Here is a 20,081-nt window from a genome sequence, read left to right as displayed (position 1 = left end):
CCCTGAGGACAGCATTACAGCTAATGGGAGAGATATGGCCAAACAGATGGAGCTGACATGCTGCAGACTCATCAGCTGTCTCAGAGTTTGAGATAGGTTTTTGTTTGCTAGTTTGTTTGTTCAGTTTAGAGAGATGGCCAATTTTTAGGGTTCAATCTCAACACTAATTCCCTGCTAAGGTTGAGTGGTTTAATTGTGCGCCAGGCACTGAGCGGAATGGCGGCATTTGTAAAGAATTAAATGCATGATGAAAAATCCACTGTAGGAATGTGCAGTGTGATGATGATGTACATGTGATTTGTAGTCAAAAAAAGAGATTTTCACAAATTAATGAAATATACAGGCTTCTGGTTTAATGTGAATTTACGAAACTTTTAATTTCTAGTACACCTGCCATTATGTTGTTAGTGATACAGAACAAGAATAAAACTTGTGAAATAGGAAATATTGTTTACAAATATAAACATACATACACAGTCGAGCCCCAATAGCATAAGTGGTAACACATAATAAAGCTATTAAAGACAGGTAATATACAGATATTTACATAAACTGCTCTGCAGTCTGAAGTCTCTGTAAGAATGCATGATATTTAATTGTCAAACCTCAAATGTGTCCCTGCATTTCATAACAAAGCACCTTAGTTGTATAATTTGATGTGCTGGGGTGTATTTATATATTCAGTACATTAAAATTACAAAAATACTGCAAGTTTAAAATGAAACTTGAACTGCCAACAGTACAGTGAGAGAAGATTGGATTGGTCAAAGACAGAAGAGGCCACTGACTGTCACCATCGCTAGTAACCTCTCAAGAGGAAGTTTGATGCTTGGAGCTGCAACAAAAATAAATTTACTGATTAGTTGTCAATTGCTGAATTAATCACTAACAATTTTGACAACAATTTATCAGTTTCTTTCACCTTCTTAAACTTGAAAATGCTCTGCCTTCTTTCCAACTTTATGATGGTAAACTGAATATCTGCAAGCTGTGAACAAGACATTTCAGGACATTATCTTTAGTTTTGGGAGATTTAGATCAACATTTTTCACCAGCTTCTGACATTTATAGACCAAATAATTAATTGATTAATTGAGAAAAGAATTGATGAATTAATCAGTACTGAAAGTGATTATTATTTGCAGCCCTGGAGTCAAACCAGTTTCCTCCAGCGAAGGTAAATAGGATGTTGCAGCGTCCTCTTACCTACACAAAGGACGGACCAGTGGGAAAATCTTCAAGTCAAAGTTCCAACATGCAGATGTCTGGCTCCAATCTTCAGTGATTCAAAATGTATAAAATGATTTCCAAAACTAATGAGGATGAACCTGCTATCAGTTAACAAGTGGTCGTAGTCAAAAAGGACAAAAATATAATAGAAACACTCTAGGAACCATTGTAAAGTCATAGAAATGGATATTGCAAAGACTAATTTATAGAAATGACCTAATCACCACATAAACAGTTAAACATTCTGTTGTTAACTAGGCTATAGTAGATTATAGCTGACACACTGAGTATGCAGGTGTCCACTCAGATTTACTTGGGTATGAGACACACAGATCTAAGACCTGAGTATAATTCTGACTGAGTCATGGACTCAAGACCTCTTCGAAACTTTAAACCTCTGGAACCGTGAGGTGACAGTAGCTGCATGTGTCACTGTACTACACCATTATTCAAGGATGGTGGCTCCCTTAGCTTCAGCAAATAAAACTTTAGCTATCTGCACTGTCCCACTTTCCTCCCAGATGGTGTATCTGGAGGAAGTGGGACAATGTTTGGTTTGCGATACTGATAAACTCACATTTTCAAGTGTTTGTCCAAATGGCACAAAAAAGACATTTGATAAAACTATGACAGCTCGGAATGCATGATGATATCAGCACCAGTATCAGCTGATAAAATGAAATATCAGCATTGGCCCAAAACAAACACTGACAGTCAGATAATGCCCGTCAGGTCTCAACTTTACAGTCTTGTAAGAAATGTTCCATAAAAATAAATATGGCATGTTTTACAAGTTGACATTGTTTTTTAATTTTGCTTGGTAAATGTGTATCCACACCCGCCAGAGGGCCATCATGATAAGATTAGGCGTAATAATAGTAATACGTTTATTCCACAACAGGACAGACCTGATGTTCTCTGCAGTTAGGTGGAAAATATATGCTCATCTGTGCGTATCGGGAATTGGCAAAAAATGAGTTGGAATATACCAGATATCAGCAAAGATCTAACATCATGCATCCCTAATGATAGCAGTCTGAACAGATTTCAGTCTGACAGATACTTGGTCTGTGTTGAGAAGCATCGCACCACAAATGCTGCAATAAACTGATTGTACAGATTAAGAATTCCTGATACAACTTGTGTTTTTATACAAGTCCCTGAAAGGAGAGATCCAGGAAGGAACAGCAGCATAGCACAGAAGCAGGAGAAACTGATGATATTACTTAAATTTACTTTATACAAAAAAAAAATATATTTTTAGTGCAAAAGAAGTATGTCAGCATTTTTCCTAATTGTGTGCTTTGCTACCTTGCTTTTTCTTTTTTATTTGGACTTTAACATTTTTGGGGAGTCCTCATTTAAGATCACACAGCATCTTCCTCTCCACACTGAAAGGAATATTTCATAAGCACCAAACTTGTAATGTTCTCTATGTAGTTCTTCTTTCTTGCCACAAAGCTGTATCCATGACAAAAAAGATTAAACAATCCTCTAATTTTTTCCTCTGGGATACTTTCACTGGATGCTGGGTGCCACCAGGTATCCATTGAAGGTGATGTAAACATCCACGTCGTCACTGTAAATGGCGTTCTCCCTCTCCCGTTTGTAGAGCCGCACCCACACCTCATCGTTCAGAGCCAGATCCAACATGACACTCTGACTCTGCATGATAGACCTCTCGCTGGGCTGAGCGTACAGGATCACCTGCTCCTTGTCGTTGTGCATCAGGTGGAGGTAGGTCTCCTTAAAGTTCCAGGTATGGATGTTGATGTTGAAGAAGTAGATCCCTGGCACGTAGCAGTAGAACTTGCCTTTGAACATGTTGAAGTGCTCGTGGAGGTTGACGAACACCGTGTCGAATATCAGCGCCTGGTAGTAGTCCACGCTGTGCAGGGACTTGCGGCGTCCCACTGAGAAAGAAGAGTAAGGGATCTTGCAGGCATCACCTGGAGCACCTGCCTGGCCTTTGCTGCCTTTAGGGCCCATGGGTCCTCGGGAGCCAGGAGGGCCCTCCAGACCTGGTTTTCCAGGTGTACCTTTGTCTCCTTTGTCTCCTTTATCACCTGAAGGGACAAGATGAAGTTCAGCTAAGTGGCACAGACAGAAACAAAACAAGCTAAATTTTTAAAGTGGGCATCCATGGAAACTTTAGCTCTTTATATAAGTTCTTTTATACAAGATAAAAATAGAATTTGACAATAAGAAAACTCTAGTAATCATTTTGTCAGTTAAGATGGCAATGATCCCTTATTGTACCCAGTAACAGTCAATACTACACGATACTGTTCCCAACTGGCTGTACCAAACATGCTTTAAGGACATGGAGAACATCCCAGATTTAGAGAGGTCATCTTGTCATTAAGCAAAGTGCAGCTCTTACTGAGTAAGCAACAAGTCAGATACTTTATCTCAGGTCTTAGCAGTAGAGACAGTCCATTTTGTCATGCACACAGTGCTACTGAGTGTTTTTTGTCTTTCATAATGGCTACAAATCCTGACAAATTCCAGCAAGTTTTTTATATCTGACGTTCCAAATCCTGCTTATAAATCTGAAGGAGTTGTTCTTTTAAACTGCTGCTTATCTTGACTGTGAACTCTTTGTGACCTTATCACAAACTGTTCTAACAGAACAATCCGCTTGCAGAAACTACACATTTTAGATGTTACAGTTGGATCCAATTTCTAGGGAATCTGTGACCTTCATTGACCTCTACTAAAGACCAGTAGAAAGTGCAATAAAAGGTAGAATTTATTTCTTCCTAAATCTACAGAGAAGGAAAAAGAGGGATAATAGTTGGCTTTTGGGAGTCAGAAATCTCATGATTGAATGCACCTATCTGAAAAAATATATATTTCAAACAGATTCCATTAAGATGTAGTGCCTACATAAATAATTTCACCTTATGTGAGACAGTGAAGCAGGTAAAAAAAAATGAAAGTAGGGATGTATTTATAAATCCGCAAAATGTTGATGTGTGTTGGTGTTTGGTTACTGAATGTTCATATGGCATACACAAAGCATGCAAATGTACATGTATATACAAATAAAAGAAAATAAAGGAAAAGTGAACATAAAGGTTAGATGTAGGTCCAGTATGATCCTAAGATGCCACAAGTCTCAGGAAGTCAACTGAAATGATGAGCATGTGAGTTCAAAATGTTTAACTGTGTTGTACTCTGGAGGCTGTGAACATCATTAGTATCATAAAACTCCCTTTAATTGAACATTAATCAAGCTGTGATTGTAATTGTTCAAACCCTTTATTTTATATAATGTAAAAAGTGTTACTTGGATATGTCTACTCTAGTTTATATCCTGCTTGCCTGTTGGATTCTGCTCTGCTGCCATCACCTTCTTTGCATTTTATATTTATGCAGAACTTGACAACAAGCTCTGAAAATGATTAATGAGCTCATATATATTCTCCTGTCCTGCTGTTGCTGACTGACATGTCTGTAGTTTAGTGAGCGTTTTGAGCGTTGTTATTGTTCCCAGTACACAAAAACCTCTTTGCCATAAAATCAAGTGACACTGCTTATACAGTAGAAGAAGTAAATGTCACCACCATATCACTGTGAAGCAGCTGTAAAACAATACCTGCGAGCTACAAAAACATTCTCTCAGCCATAAACAGAAGCAAATCAAGTGAAAAGCAGTACAGCTTATTGGGATTGTTGGATGAAAGCTTGGTGACAGTTGTAGTGATCTCCCCATTCAGTTGACAGATGATATGCTTCTTTACTGACAGTGCTAAGGAAACCAATTCAAACTGTCAAAGAAAATGCAAAACTCTCTGCTTTTCAAGCTTCAATTCTGATATGTAAATAAACATAAGTCCATGAGGCTCAGAGAGGGTGACATAAAATCTCGCTACAGTACATTCCCATAAGCAGAAACTCAGTGCAACAAAAGTAAGTACATTTGTGACGACTGCCACTCGGGTCACAAATACGTAAACTGAGTACACCTCTGGATGAACCTGCTTACAAAATGACTGAAAACACCAGAACAGGACAAATATTGGTGACCAACTGAAAATCAGTGGAACCACAGTTGAAGAAGTAATCTGGAGGTAGAGAATGAGCCACGGTAACACTCATCAGAGCACTGCCACACTGCCAAATGAAGAAACAGTGAAAACTCTGACCTGGCCTAACATGTCGCCTGACTTGAATCCAGTAGAATCGTTTTGAGGCATTTTAAAGACAAAGATAGAGCAGCACAATCCCTCCAGGGAAACAGCTGAAAAAGTAGTCTGAAGAATGACAGTACACCTCTGCAGAGACTTGTGCAACACTGGCATAATCCACGCCAAAGGTGGATTAAATCTGTCATTAAAAATAAACTATACTAACTACTACTCTATACTCTAAACTGTTGGTAGCAAATAGTTACTGTTCAACTTAGAAATAATGCAATTACTTTAAGTGATAGGATTTTGAGTCATTTGACATTTAGGTAATATTGCACAGCACTGACTTCTGTTGTACTGTATGCTGTCGCTAGACTGTTTCATAACTCTGATCCATTGCAGCAGCTCTTATTGTGGCCCTGAGTTTAACACCTCTGGGCTGAGTTAACCACATAGGAAGAAGCCAGAGAGTTGCCCTCACTCCCCATGACCAACACTTCCTGGAGACATACACACAGCTCATTCTGTCCACAGACCCGCAATGACCTCTCCAGCTGTGAGTCCTGAGGAAAGTTACAGCAGTTTCCACAAACAGCAGCTTAGCTACATCTTGGTATTTGATGACCTCTGGCACTGACCTGTCACCCTAACATCAAGAGCATCCTCATGCCTACTTAACTCTGCTTTTTCTTGTTCAGTGTTAAACTTTATACGCATGAAACTGAGATGTTCAAAAGATACATTTAATTTTAGACATTATCTACTTGTAAATTAATATTTTCCTGCATTTTCGCAGTGGAAAAGTGGAGTCTGTACATTGTATTATATTTTTATGCTTTCATTAAAGGAGACCGAAAGCCTGACATTGATAAAATTTGTTTATGAGACATAATATTGTCTTTATGAGAACAGTCATTGTTCCAGTATCACAACAGATATACTGGCAAACTACACAATAGTAAAAAAAAAAATATGGAAGGTACACTGGAAGTGATTGGTTTTAGTGTGTTTAATAAGAGTTATAGTGTCATATGTAGGATTTTTTTTAAATTATGTGCAACAGATGCTGTATAGATGCAGCGTGGTGGTTTGGGGGTTAGCAGTGTCACCTCATAGCTAGAAAATCCCCGGTTCATGTCCCAGCCTGGATCTTTCTGTGTGGAGCTTGCATGTTCTCGCTGTACCTGTGTGGGTTCCACCAGGTTCTCTGGCTTCCTCTCACAGTCCAAAGGCAAACTGAAAAAGTTAACTGGTGTTTCCAAATTGTCTGCTGGTGTGAATGCGAGTGTGCTCAGCTGTCTCTATGTGTAGGCTGTGATGGACGGGTGACCTGTTTAGGGTGAACCCTGCCTACACCCTGAGTTGGCTAGAATAGACTCCAGTCCCTTCAATCGCCTACAGAGAATTAAGCGGTGTATAGATAATGGATGGATGGATGGATGGACGGACGGATGGATGGAGTATAACATGGGTCAAGCAACGACAAAATGTCAGGATTGAGAAAAGCACTCTGTTGCAGGACACTTTGTTGATCTGGCTGAATATAGTTCTTTATGACTCTGGCATTATATTTGGGGTCACTGCAAAATGATTTTGAGACCAACACCATGTCTCCCTCATGGTGTTGTGTTATTATAAACAAATCTAAACATTTACGGTGAATTCAACTTTTTCACAGTACTGCACATATACATTTACTCTGTTGGCACATGACAGGCAGGTTTTTCACTGTGAGGCAGACTGAGGTGGGGAAACGCCATGTCACAGCTGTGGAGAAACAGCGAGGACACTGAACAAAAGACTGAAGAGACAACATCAGCTGTCTGCGAACACCAGACCAAAACCTGGTTAAGGGTCAAGTTTCTCCATCATGAATCAGTGGCTGTCTGGAGAAAGATTAGGGATGCCATTCATTTCCAGTGCCAGAGGCCATCTTTGAACAGCAGTCACAATCTCCATCCATATTATCTGACACTATGTGACACATCAGTTCCAAACTTAGGACTCAGCATGTCACAGCTTGGTCAGTTCATTTTGCTCAAAAAAAACTGCCAGATTTAGTTGAAGGCCCCCTAAAAAGCTAGTAGTTGTAGTTTTGTAGGCTAAGGGTTCACATCTGGCACTGAGTTTGTTTTCAGTCCATTCCTTCCATTTCGTTAGAGAAATGTGGCTGTCTGCTCTCTCTAACTCGTTGTGGTTCATGTCGTTTAAACCGTCACACAGAAGCTTTGTGGGAGAAAACCCAGTGGCTCACACAACATGCAAATGTACAATTAAGCATGCACATACATTTTCAAAGCCTTCTTTATTATCATGGATTAGTCAAAGAAAAGGGTTTGATGTTGATCCCTCACTGATGAAGCATGTTGAACTAAATCATTTAATATTCAAGAAAAGTGTGGATGGTGTTTTAGTTAGCAGACCCTACCCAAACTTTATCAGGAAACTCAAGAATTTTGAATTCTGCAGTTGGTCCAGTTAGTTTATTGCACAATGTAAATTGTTGCTTCAATTGAAGAGTTTTTGGGTGCCAATCGTGTCCAAGAAATTAAATGTGGATCCCGCTTCATGGAAAAATTTACAAGTCTTACTCTGGTATTGAACAGCCTAAGCTGCCTAAAAGTATGCATGTGGTTAAGAGAGCAAGAGAGAAAGATTTTTTTGTGCTTCAGTTGGACTGGTTTGAGGGTTGATTGTGGGTCAGAACAGATTTGGCATGTCCAGCTATCAAAGGGCCAATGGATAAAAAAAATACAGAGTGATGACATCATTAAAACTGCTCCGGTTGAGTTGGCCGCTTAGCATCTGATATTAGTTCCACATGTTCTTACAAATCCCTCTCCAGCTGCGAGTGTGGGGTTCTTGCATTAGGAAATCCCTGACTTTTTGATTGCTTTTTCTTATCACTCTTCTTCTTTTACTGTTTTCCCAGGCTAAAATACCTACTTGTATGTACAAACAATGGCACGCAAAGGCAAAAACACTATCAATCACACACATCTTCATTGTTGGTCTTCCTCACTGCCTGACCAGGAACAATATCTCATACAAGCTGACAGTTTTGACTGTTACCATATGCAGGTAAGTCAGCTATGTGTAGCAAGTAGAGGTCTTCACGGGTCCACAGACTTTCAAGGAGACCTGATTCAGAAATGATCTTGGACAGGGTTTAAGTTTTGAAGAAGGCATTGGATATATATGTCATTGGACATTTATAGTACCAGCATCCCACATACAACAACCTGGGAACCTTTAGGGCCAACTGCAGCAACAGACCCTGCATTGCCCAGTTGGTAATCCAGTCACGATCTTGGTGATTTACTTTCCTGCTAACAGTGGTGTCCACCCTCTGTGTGCGTCAGTTTGGGTTGACTCCAAACTGGATCTAGGGTAGTTATCTGTGGGGCTTCTTCAGATTGAGTCTGACTGTCCTCAAATCCCTTCTGGATCTGGTCTCATTTTCTGAAAATTACAGTTTTTCTCGGTGGCTTTGGTATATATCTTGAATCATCCTTAAAATTCACCCAACAGTAAATGGTTTGCTTAAAGTGATTTCTAGAAACAGCACCATACAATGCAACTGATTGAGAATCCCTAGTTTATCACAAAGATAGTTCCAATACTATCTTTCTGTTGTCAATATAACCGAGTCCTCCAAGTACTTTCTGATGTGAGCTATGGCTTTGGATGAGATTGACTGAAAGGCTGCATGTTTTCTGTAAGACATATATCAATTTCAACAGTACGTAAGTTACACAATTCTGTATATTAAAGATTGAGTGCAAAAAATTGGACAGGATTCACATTTACCCCTTTGGTGTTTGTACTGTAACTTGTTGACAGACCATGTCATTTCAAAGTCAGGACTGTTTTACAGCAGTGCACAGCTCAAAGAAAATGAAAATACATCACAGCAGGCGTCTGCAGAGGCTGGATAAGATGTTCCAAAAGATTCTTTCCACGCTGCAGTGCATGGGAAGATATGTGTTGTGGATGAGAATCTGCAGCCTGACAGGAAGGTCAGGAGACACCACACAGCACTGTATGTACACTTCTGCCTAAAGGGTGTTGTTATGTTTCTGTACTCATGTCAGGACGCATGTACGAAAACAATCTAATAGAAATGTAGAAAAATATGCTTGACATTTTACATGTTATGCAGTTAACTTGTGCCTAGATGTTTTGAGGGGATATGACAGAGAATCAACATGAGACATTTTGAACAGCATGACATTAGCAAGTGATAATGTAGGACACAGCTGACAGTTCAAAATCATTAGAATAAATATGTCAAAGTGTTCTGCAATGTGTTCCAAAGAATGAGAAATTTGTTTTAGGAAGTACACAAGTGACGATGTTGAGATTAAGGTAGTTTTGAGAATTTTAATTCTGATCTGCCAAAGCCAAAACTGTTTGCATGTTAGCCTGATGTTAGGTCCATTCCTGATATAGTCAAACATTTAGAACCCATGAAGATCTTTAGTAGCAATTCAAATGTTTGAGTTGAAAGACAAACCTGTCTATGATTTATTTAGTCCCATACATGCAGTTAGATATCTAAATTATGTTGATATAGACACAATGACGTGCTTCTGTCACAGACTGCAAACAGACAAAATGATTCCGTTGTGCTTTTGCGTGGTTTGTAGATGGACTTTTCCAAGAAAAAATGTCTCTCTTCTTTAATTCAATTTCTTTCCTCCTGGCTTACATACATTCACATGCAGATAGGAATTTTCTATGACCGTTGCTGTCAAAAGCTATTAAAAGTGCTAGTATTTGGCTGTCACAAAATGCTGAAGAGAGGCTGATTTTTTAAGTGGTTCCAGGTTGCTTCTCTCAGTGAAGTATCTAATTTACTTTTCAATGACAGACTCTCTCTCTGTCTCAATTCCATGTAAGCATCAACGCACAGTTACACTTCACCAGCACTGTTCCATTATAACGTACATGATTACCCTTTTGATTAAGGACCACCCCTGTCAGACAGACAGCCATCTGGAAAACCAGAAACGGTGATTAATGTTAAAAAAAAAGGGAAAGAACAACACCGACATTTGAGGATTTCAGTAAATTAACGAGCAATTTCCCTGCAAACACTGTATTATTTGGTAAATATACAGCACCTGTCCAATGTACAAACAAGTCTCAAGGCCTGATTTCTCATGTTAATTCTGTCAAGAATCAGAGAAAGAGCTGCACATTGGAGCAGCTAATTTACACCTGAAGTGGTGCTTCAACTGAACACAGTTTGGAATCAACAGTACTCAGGAGCTGACAGAAGCTAATCAAGGCTCTGGTACCTTTCAGGATGGTCATGTTGATGACGGGTCGGACTTCAGGCATTTGATATTGAGCTGTAGCTGCTGAAGGCTCTGGATGGTCGCAGCATCGCCTGCACAGTCTGGATGGTGCTTTTGAGGGGGAGGGGACGCAGCAAACCAACGGCAGGAGCAAAAGCAGCCTCAAACACATCGTCATCATGGCTGTCACAACCTGAGGGTAGAATGAAAAACAAGACAATGAGAGTGTAGAAAGTCATAGGAATAGTGTTATTGAATGTTTGTCAAATTGTATGCCTATAATAAGTCATAGCAGAGAAAGATGTTTATAGATTTATGTACTTTCTTCAGGATAAACTTTAGAAAAGTCTAAGAAACTGCAGTGAAAAACCATAACCAACATTTTTGGCCAGTTTTAATGTTTAGTGGTGCACTATATTTTTCACATTCCTGTGGATAGCTGGCCAAAATATTCCTTTGACAATAACAACATCTTCTCAAGAGTTGAAAACACTGACAGCAGTCCTCAAGAAATTCTCAAGAATAACCAGAAACTCTTCAGCACGAAGAAACTCATGGAAAATGTTGAACCTCACAGATGACACCGCACAGCATACAGAGCATTTCTCAGGAGGAATGTTTCATTTAACTTTAAAAGAGCACAGAAAGAAAAAAAACAAAAATGTGCTCCGAAAGTCAAAGCCACAGATTGCCTCGTTACTGTGGAGTTATCATGTGGGATCCAGAGGTATTGGATTGAAAAAATAAGCCATAGAGAGAAAAAAAAGAGGAAGGAGGGAATTATGTAGCCATATATATATATACACACATGCATCCGGACTCAAGTGTATGTGGAAACAACAGAAGAAAACTGGTACACACACGGCAACAATTTCTCTTTCCTTCTGCTCTCTGTATGAAGTGTTTACATGTTACAAGCCAAGAAAAAATGAGCACAGCTTGACCTCAACAGTCCTAATATTTGGCACATAATTTGCACATTAGACCGCCCCAAGTTGACAAAACTAATATTGTGAATCGCCCTTTGTCTGGGTAACAGCAACCCTAACACAGAGCATATGGTCCTCAGTTGATGCTTTTACCCAGAGTGCCTTATGGTAAACTGAGTATATATGTTTCTGGGATGGATGATCCAGGGCAGCTGGAACCTCCAGCCCTGGAAGTGTTCGTCTAACCACCGTGTCACACAAGGCAAGAATGTGGCATGAAACCAAGCTGCTTCAAAAAACATAAATGAGCTTCTGTTTGTGTTTCTTTAGACACCTTCACAATACTAGATGTATAGACTTTGATGTTATAGGATGTTGAGGACATAATGTATTAAAATGCCTGTTGCCAAAGGGAAACTGCTTGCCTGTACTCGTATAATCAACTTAAAAGGTGATGATATATTAACATACTTTTTTATAGCCCTGCCAAAAAAACGTTAACACGATTTTAATGTATATTTAAAGGTGCCATCAGTGGTCTGAATATAAAACAGTCTACCCACTAAAGTTCAGATTTGGGACCTTTCATTTCTCCTGAATTAGTTGAGAATAAAAAGCTGACATTTACTGCTGGTTTAATTTGCTAGTGAAGACATCACATTAGCCATATTTCAATAATGTATTTTTATGTGCACTTTGAGGTATTGAATTGAAGGAGGGTAATGTAAAGGGCAAATCTAAAAAAAAAAAAACCGAGAAAAAAATTGAGAGTTAACGTGCTTCATGGGAGATGGAAACACCTATTTTGAATAAGTTCTGACGAAGCGAACATTTAACTCACGTGACTGACCAGCTGTTTTTGCATCTTTTGTTGTTTTAGTCTCATGAGGTAACAAATGAAGTGAAAAATATGGTAATTTTCTCACAGACTTCTATATAATCAGACTTCTTATTATAACCAGAGAGGTCGCCCCCTGCTGGCTGATAGAAAGAATGTAGGTTTGAGGAACGTCTGATTGGCTTTTCTTTTCAATTCTAGTGGCTATGTCTGTGCATTTCTACTTTGTTTCCAACTTCTTCTCCTCATCACCTTATGACGACACTATGCAGCCTAGTTCAACTGCTCCAAAGCAGATAGTAAATAAATGTTTTTAAAAAAACTTTCATCATCACAACACACTTACTGGCAAACAAAAAGTACCAAATATGGAAGATAGACTGGCAGTAAGAGATGTCACTTTAGTTGGTAAGATTTTTCTTTCGTACGGCCGATAGACTGCTAAAAAAAAGGGAAAAAAAGAAAAAGGTGCACTAATTATTTTTTATGCCACATGGTTGCAGAAGATCTGAACTTATAAAAGAAGGCAGGCAGTCTTTCTGATTGAAGTTTGCGTGTTCTCCCTGTGTCGCACTGGTTCTCCTTCAGGTTCTATGGCTTCCTAACATAGTCCAAAGACATGCTGAGGTTAAATGGTGATTCTAAGCTGTCCGTAGGTGGGAATTTGAGTGTGCTTGAGATAATGGATGGATGGCTTTATCAAACTCCTGAGATAAATATGTGTCTTTAGTCTCTAACTTTGACTTCTATTTGGTGCTGGACAATGTACAGTCAGTGGCTTCATCAGAGAGTATTTGGTGAAATGAGCTGCCTCTTAATGTGGGACACAAACTTGATAAGAGTGGAATTCCACAGTCATACTGTCTAGTCTGTAGTCTCCATCATTTTCTTATAGTTTGCTTCCACTCTCTTTTACAGTTTTTCTCAGTTCCATAGTTCTATCTCTCTTCCTCCCCCATTTCTGTCTTCATCTTTCTTGTCACCCATCCCTGTGTTTCTGCTATGAAATCAACACCAATCCTCTGAAAAGCAAGAGGGGAAAAAGGAAAACAAGAACGAGGAAAAACGTAAAAAAAAAAAAAAAGAAGGAAATAAACAGGGAGGAGGTAGATGAGAGGAATACCAGAGAGATTCCCCAGGGGGGTTTACAGTGATGGATGAATGTTAACAGGACTTGTGATGATGGATGGAGCCTAACTGTGAGAAAATAAAATGACTGGGGCTCTGCCTCAACATTTATATCTGACTGCTGATAGTAAAATAGAACAATAACAATCCATAATCTGCTTCACTGCTACAGCCAGTCTGATGTCAGAGGACACATCTATGTTCATTTCCACAGCATGTTTGAAAAAATAGCTCAGATTTATCATATTCATTCCTATTTCAGTCACTGATTTGATCTCATATCCTGGATAAGTGGGAGTGACAGCAACAAGAGAATGGCCTCAAGTCCCTTCGAAAACTCCCCAAACAAAATTGTTGTAAAAAAAGAAAAACACACGAACAGGATGTTGGTGCAGCTTGGAAGTGCTTACACTGGAACACTGAGCTCGTGTGGAAAATCCAAGTGATTATTTGGATTTTTTTCTTGGAGAGCTGTCAGCTGTAGATTGACTGCACTGACAGTAACAATTAGATTTTGGGGGCTTCAAAGTTTCCCAGACGCTACTGTATATTTGCTCTGTAGCCACCACAGTTTTCCCGAGCAGACAGTTTGTGTTTACAGGAAATTCTACACACTTGACTGCAGCACACAGGATGTATGTGTGTCAAATCATCCAGAAAATTACCTCTGTTCTCCTGACAAGCAATTCTTGGCTAGTTCACGTAAGCTACTTTCTGTCTCCTGCATGCACATACACTACCATTCAAAAGTTTAGGATCACACAGATAATTCCATGTTTTCCATGAAAACTCCCACTTTTATCCATGTGCTAACATAACTGCACAAGGGTTTTCTAATCATCAATGAGCCTTTCAACACCATTAGCTAACACAATGTAGCATTAGAACACAGCAGTGATGGTTGTTGGAAATGTTCCTCTGTACCACTATGGAGATATTCCATTAAAAATCAGCTGTTTCCAGTTACAATAGTCATTTACCACATTAACAATGTCTAGTCTGGATTTATCATTCACTTAATGTTATCTTCATTGAAAAAAACTGCTTTTCTTCCAAAAAATAAGGACATTTCTTAGTGACCCAAAACTTTTGGACAGTAGTGTAGATGTTGCCAGTTATTCACAAATGAGCTGGTGGAAGAGGTAAATTGGAGTCAATGTTCATCATGAACCAGTCGACATCAACTCCTTGGTGGCAGGAAGAATTATTTTAATACTGCTGATAGGAACGAGTTGTTGCAGTATAACTTTTGGTCTGTGGTGGCAGCACTGAGCATAATGTTGCTCTGCAGCTGTTTTTCCTGGGAAAAATCCACCTTGTGAAATTTGGTTACATATTACATTCATCAGTCTTCACATTCTGTGTATGACTGCATGCATCAAATCCTTATATCTGTACCGCAATGATTTGGGAGAAATGCATACACTGTTCCTCATCTACTTATATATCGTAATGGACTTGACTTGCACCCCATCAAAAGAAGTCACATTTTTATTTGAAAGATATTGTTGGTCTGTCCATTGACTATATTGGTCCATGCTTAAATATTTCAGCAACTATTAAATGTACAACAGACAGAGGAAATCATAAATGATCCTCTGACTTTTCATCTGCTAGCACCAGCAGGTCTATTTTTTAGGCTTTTAGTGAAATACCATGACTTAAATTAATTACTGGAGGGCCAATAATTGAAATTTGTTATAGATACCCAATGTAATCTGACGAGTCTTGACTGGCTGTAGACTCTTGTTCAAGTCATTTAAATCTTTTGAAAAATCTCCATCTGTCCCTAGTAAGTTCTTTTAGAGCTTTGAAGACAGTTAATATTGTTAATACAAATTTAGAGCCACAGAGGACTATTGTATGATGATCCTATGCAAGATTTTATTCATTGCCAAGAATTAAAATGCAACAAAAATTGTAGGGGGATAAATAGAAAGTCCTTCACTTGCAAACACATTTACAGCAAGCATCCACTATGTTTCTTACATAATATTGTTCCTTGGTTCGGTTTATTCTTCAATTCTCTGCCACTATGTTGTCAGGAAGCGCTCACTAGAAATTATAATATGCATTTGAATGTACCTTTTTTAATGCTACTTGCCTTATCGATCAAAACAGATAGCCTATGGTAGCAGCTCTGAGGAACTGGTAGTCTAACAGAGAGAAAGGAATGGGACTGGGGGCTGCAGCAGCTGCAGGACTGAGCTGGACAGGAGATTAAAAAGCTCAGAAGGCTTTTGTGCCAAGCTGTCTGTGCTGCATCCATGGCAGGATTGACATGCTGCTACACTCAACTCACCCAGGACTGGATCGTGGTGTTGGTAAATGGGATGACCGACTGTTGCACAAGCATCGAGGATGTCGTGAGTTCAAGAACACAGCTGAGATAAAAGCTTAAATAACAAACGCCTACCGAGTCGAGTGTTGTAAAGTTGGGTCAGATGACTAATGTTATCTGCTGGGGAAAACAGGTTGTTCCGACAAAACCATAATATTTAATGAAGCTATAGCCCACAAATGTTTGCATGCTACAATAAAATAGCTTGTATGCTTGTACAACAGATAGCAAATACTGCAAATAAAGCAAAGGAACTCTAAATAAAATTCCAAAAACTGAGATGAAACAAACAGCCTGGTAGCTGTTGACAGTCCTCTTCACTGCCTCCTCGTGTTTCCGGTGTCAGTAGAATTGAGGTCAGTGAACTCTGAGCAGCTCCCTCAGGGCTGGACTCTTATGCAGCTGTAGTCTGGATGCGAATGGTTCACTGCAAAGCCAACTGTCCTGAGAGACATTCAGATCTTTGACGAGAGGAGGCCGATATGTTCGATCTCATCCTGAGCCAAGAGTGATTGTTTTCGAAGGCTCCCTTGAAAATTGAGTTTTAACTTTATTAAAATGTCAATATAGAGTTCCTTATATACTGGAAATGTAGGATGAGCGAGAAAAAAAGCAGTCAACTCCATGGCTAAATGTTTCCACCTTGAAAATGCAGTGTACTGATTACAGTCTCAAAAACGTGGAATCATACATAACAAACCTAAGGAACTAGGATCTGGCTTCAGGTTTCTAGTTTGAACTTGGTATTGTGTCAGTAGAACAGTTTTCCAGTGTTTGAGCAGTTGTAGGTGAACTGGTGTGCTTGGAGTGACTCAGTGGAGAAAGAAACACACTTTATAGATCTACACATTCTAGAGGAAGCAACAGTGTAGAGTTACATCTAAGTCACTTTCAAGAAGAAGGCATTAAACTTCTAAAAATGTTAATTTGATACACAGAAATTTATCGTTAAGGGTTAAATCAGTGACCAGAGAGCATGATTAAGATTCCATGTTTAGGGATACTGAGCTCCACAATGGAAGTTGACAGGGTTGTTTCCGTTGGTCTGAATCTGTGTTTTTGAGACTGTCATCAGTACACTGCAGTTTAAATGTACTGCCATGGCCTTGACTGCTAATTTCACTCATGATGTGTCATCTAGCATATAAAAAACACCATATGGACATGCTAACAGGGCAAAAACGTGAGTGTCTGGATGAAGGCCGTACCAGCATCCTATGATCAAACACATCTCTGGATGCTGATTCTGTGTCTTCGTCCAGCTTGAAGCACTGTGCTGACCAGCTGTCTTCAGCGTTCACAGATAGTTTCAGCATTTCACTGGAGACTTGCCACGTACCAGCCCACTTAAAGACCTCCACCATGCACCATCCCAAAAACAAAGGACCACTGGACTAAAGGACTACAGACTGTAGACAATTGTGACTTATTAACTTATGATTGCACTTACTGCAAATTTACTTGCACTTACTAGACCTAGGTCTAGTAAGTGCAAGTAAATTTTCTGTTCTGAATGTTCCTGTTTACTATTTTGCACTAAAACACCAAGTCAAATTCCTTGAATGTATAAACCTACTTGGCAATAAAACCTTTCTGATTCTGTTCCTGGATGTCTACTAAGACAATCTGCTTTACATCCATGCTACAGCTGCATAAGAGTCCAGCCCTGAGGGAGCTGCTGGGAGCTCACCAAAAGCGAAGTTTCCTATTGTTTTTGGGGCCTAAATCAACAATCACTTTGCACATTAAAGAACTCCTGGTGGCCATTATTAAGCATGAGAAAGTATTCAATTTTAGCTGCCACTGGTATCAAACCAGTACGAGTTAATCAAAGTATTGCAACCTCAAACAACTTAAAACACATTTGGCACTCGGTGATCCCTTTAAAATCCTCACACATTTAAGTTATAGAGCTAAATTTAAGTGTTGCATCACAACGTAATTTGACGTCATCATCAGACCCACCACCACCTCCTCTTCCTCCTCCTCCCGGTTCCAGGCCACCAGGTCATCAGGACCCCTCCACATGTGTGCACACTTTGCACCATGAACATGGCAACGAACAATGTGCTCAACACACACGCACACACACACGCACACACACCGCCCGACAGCGACGCCGACCGCAACACGCTTGCATAATGAAACCATTTAGGGAGCCACGTCTACAGAGCCAGAGCATCAGTTTGGCATGCAGCTGCACTCAGGATAACCACACACACACACACACACACACACGCTTACACAAGTCAAAACATACGCACAAAGCCGGGCAGTGCGATGTTACTGCAGGTTTAACTTTTCAGAACACACATTAAAAAAAACTGCTGCTGAGTTGGCAACTTGGGACGAACTTCTTCAATCCTGCACGTCCCTGCAAGAACGCAAACGCGCCGCCGGGTGTTTCTTCTGCTCCTTCTTCTCCTTTTACCTTCTTCTTTTCTTTTTTTAAAGCATGAGGATTATTATGCAGAGTCGTGTCATAAAGTCGCATCGTTTCAGAGTGTCTGGTCGCTTTTCTTACCTGGTGCAGTTTCACCACAGCCGAGGAAGAAAAAACCGACTGCCGGTGTCAGATAGAGAGGAGGAACTACGGAGAAGAAACCTCTCTCACCCTCGCTCTCTCTCTCTCTCTCCCTCCCTCTCAGTCTTCACAGAGAACACACACACCTTTACTCCCTCCCTCATCAAACATCAAGCCAGTCTCCCCCTTCCTCTCCCCCCTCACCATCCCTCCCTAAACTCCGCATCCATCACTGTTACTTAAGAGAGTCTAAACTGCTGCACTCCATCCAGAACTTTTATAACAGGGAGCTGAAAGTGGCATTGGAGGAACTGTCACCACCCAACACAGAAATATAGGTCACCTCTCCTCTCCTCTCTCCTCCACGACTCACATTCTGGACTCGTTTTAATTTCATTTGTTCCATGACGTCCAATATTGCAATCCAAAAATAAGGACGTTACATCACCGCTCATAAACTCCCACTGTAGTTCCTCCATCACTCCGTTCTAAACTCAGTCTGTCATCTCTGCATCCGCTCTCATCTCATTCTCTGTCTCTCTGTGTAAAAGGGGCAGGTTGTGGTGTCAAGATAATTTATTTAAGGAGATAAAAAGCATGATACATGTGCTTATGGAGTAATACAGATAAAGTGAATCAGATACTAATTACATAACTCCTTTTCCTCTCGTGCAGAATTTCGTTTTACTGTATTAAAGCTAATGTGTAACATCTCATCTGTACTCCTGGTACTTTCGAGGAACAAATCTTTCTAAAACATGTGGTGCTCTTTATCAGATATCTGTTGACAGTAAATCCAGCAGGCATGATCGTATCTGACATCTGTGTCCTGGATGTCCAGAAGATGCATCTATGTGCACAAAGTAAATAACAGATATTGAACCAGTTTAGTCGATTAAAGTGACATTTGTTGCTCTATTAAATGAAAACAAAACTTTTTTCCCCCAGACATTATTTAATTTTCTAACATTACATCTGTAAATTATTTGTTAGTCAGAAAAGTAATAGGGCAGATTTATGTGACAATTTGCATTGGTTTGTCTGTCTGTCTGTCTGTCTGTTAGCAACGTTACTCAAAAATGGACCAACAGATCACTCAGAGGCCACATCCTTAAATTTGCATCACTTTTAGATTTTTGAAACCAGCCTCAAGTGGTCATTCTAGGAACTTTGGCACATCAGCATTGGCTTCATGTTTTAGCTGCTTGATCTTTAGGCCTCCCCTCCTCTCCTCTGTTGAGCAATCCATCACCCCGGCTTTTCTCCTTTCTCTCAAGGTTCTGGCTGTGTTCTGCTTGTTCTGCTTCCTGTCAGCCCCCTCAGCTTGCTGAACAAACACACAAAAAAGAATGAATTCCATGTTGTAAGCTTGCATTTCCATGAAGACAAAATGTCCCAACAAAGCATAAAAGATGAAGAAAAACATCTGAAAGGAGAATGTTTGTGTTACTGCTCCTCGCTGCCTGTAAGGTTTAGTGTGGAAGAAGATGCCCTGAGGGTCCCCCATGATTTTCTGTAGTCATCTCTAACGCTGTGGAATCAACTAAATTAGATATGCTGTCAGCAGTCCTGTAGATTTAAGGCCTACAATTATGCAGTATTTTTTTAAAGTGACATATCAGACTTTTGAGTAGTATTTATTGTTACATTAC

General features: G+C 39.8%; 1 protein-coding gene across 1 annotated transcript; it reads right to left on the bottom strand.

The window, feature by feature from the left end:
• Positions 1 to 331: 331 nt before the first annotated feature.
• c1qtnf6b (C1q and TNF related 6b) lies at positions 332 to 18,612 on the bottom strand. The gene is made up of 3 exons (XM_023266001.3): positions 18,430 to 18,612; positions 10,670 to 10,862; positions 332 to 3,296 (listed from the first exon to the last, which is right to left on the bottom strand). Exons 2-3 carry the CDS (start codon positions 10,848 to 10,850, stop codon positions 2,749 to 2,751), a joined length of 729 nt encoding a protein of 242 aa, XP_023121769.2. The 5' UTR covers positions 10,851 to 10,862; positions 18,430 to 18,612; the 3' UTR covers positions 332 to 2,748.
• Positions 18,613 to 20,081: the final 1,469 nt, after the last annotated feature.

This window comes from Amphiprion ocellaris, chromosome 4 (assembly GCF_022539595.1).
Source record: "Amphiprion ocellaris isolate individual 3 ecotype Okinawa chromosome 4, ASM2253959v1, whole genome shotgun sequence".
NCBI classification, from domain to species: domain Eukaryota; kingdom Metazoa; phylum Chordata; class Actinopteri; family Pomacentridae; genus Amphiprion; species Amphiprion ocellaris.
This window is presented reverse-complemented; position numbering and strand designations above follow the sequence as displayed.

Coding starts and splice junctions, on each gene's coding strand:
- c1qtnf6b (XM_023266001.3), bottom strand. CDS start 10,850: ATGATGACGATGTGTTTGAGGCTGCTTTTGCTCCTGCCGTTGGTTTGC. Junction 3,297..10,669: donor CAACATGACCATCCTGAAAG/GTACCAGAGCCT, acceptor TTGTCCCTTCAG/GTGATAAAGGAGACAAAGGA.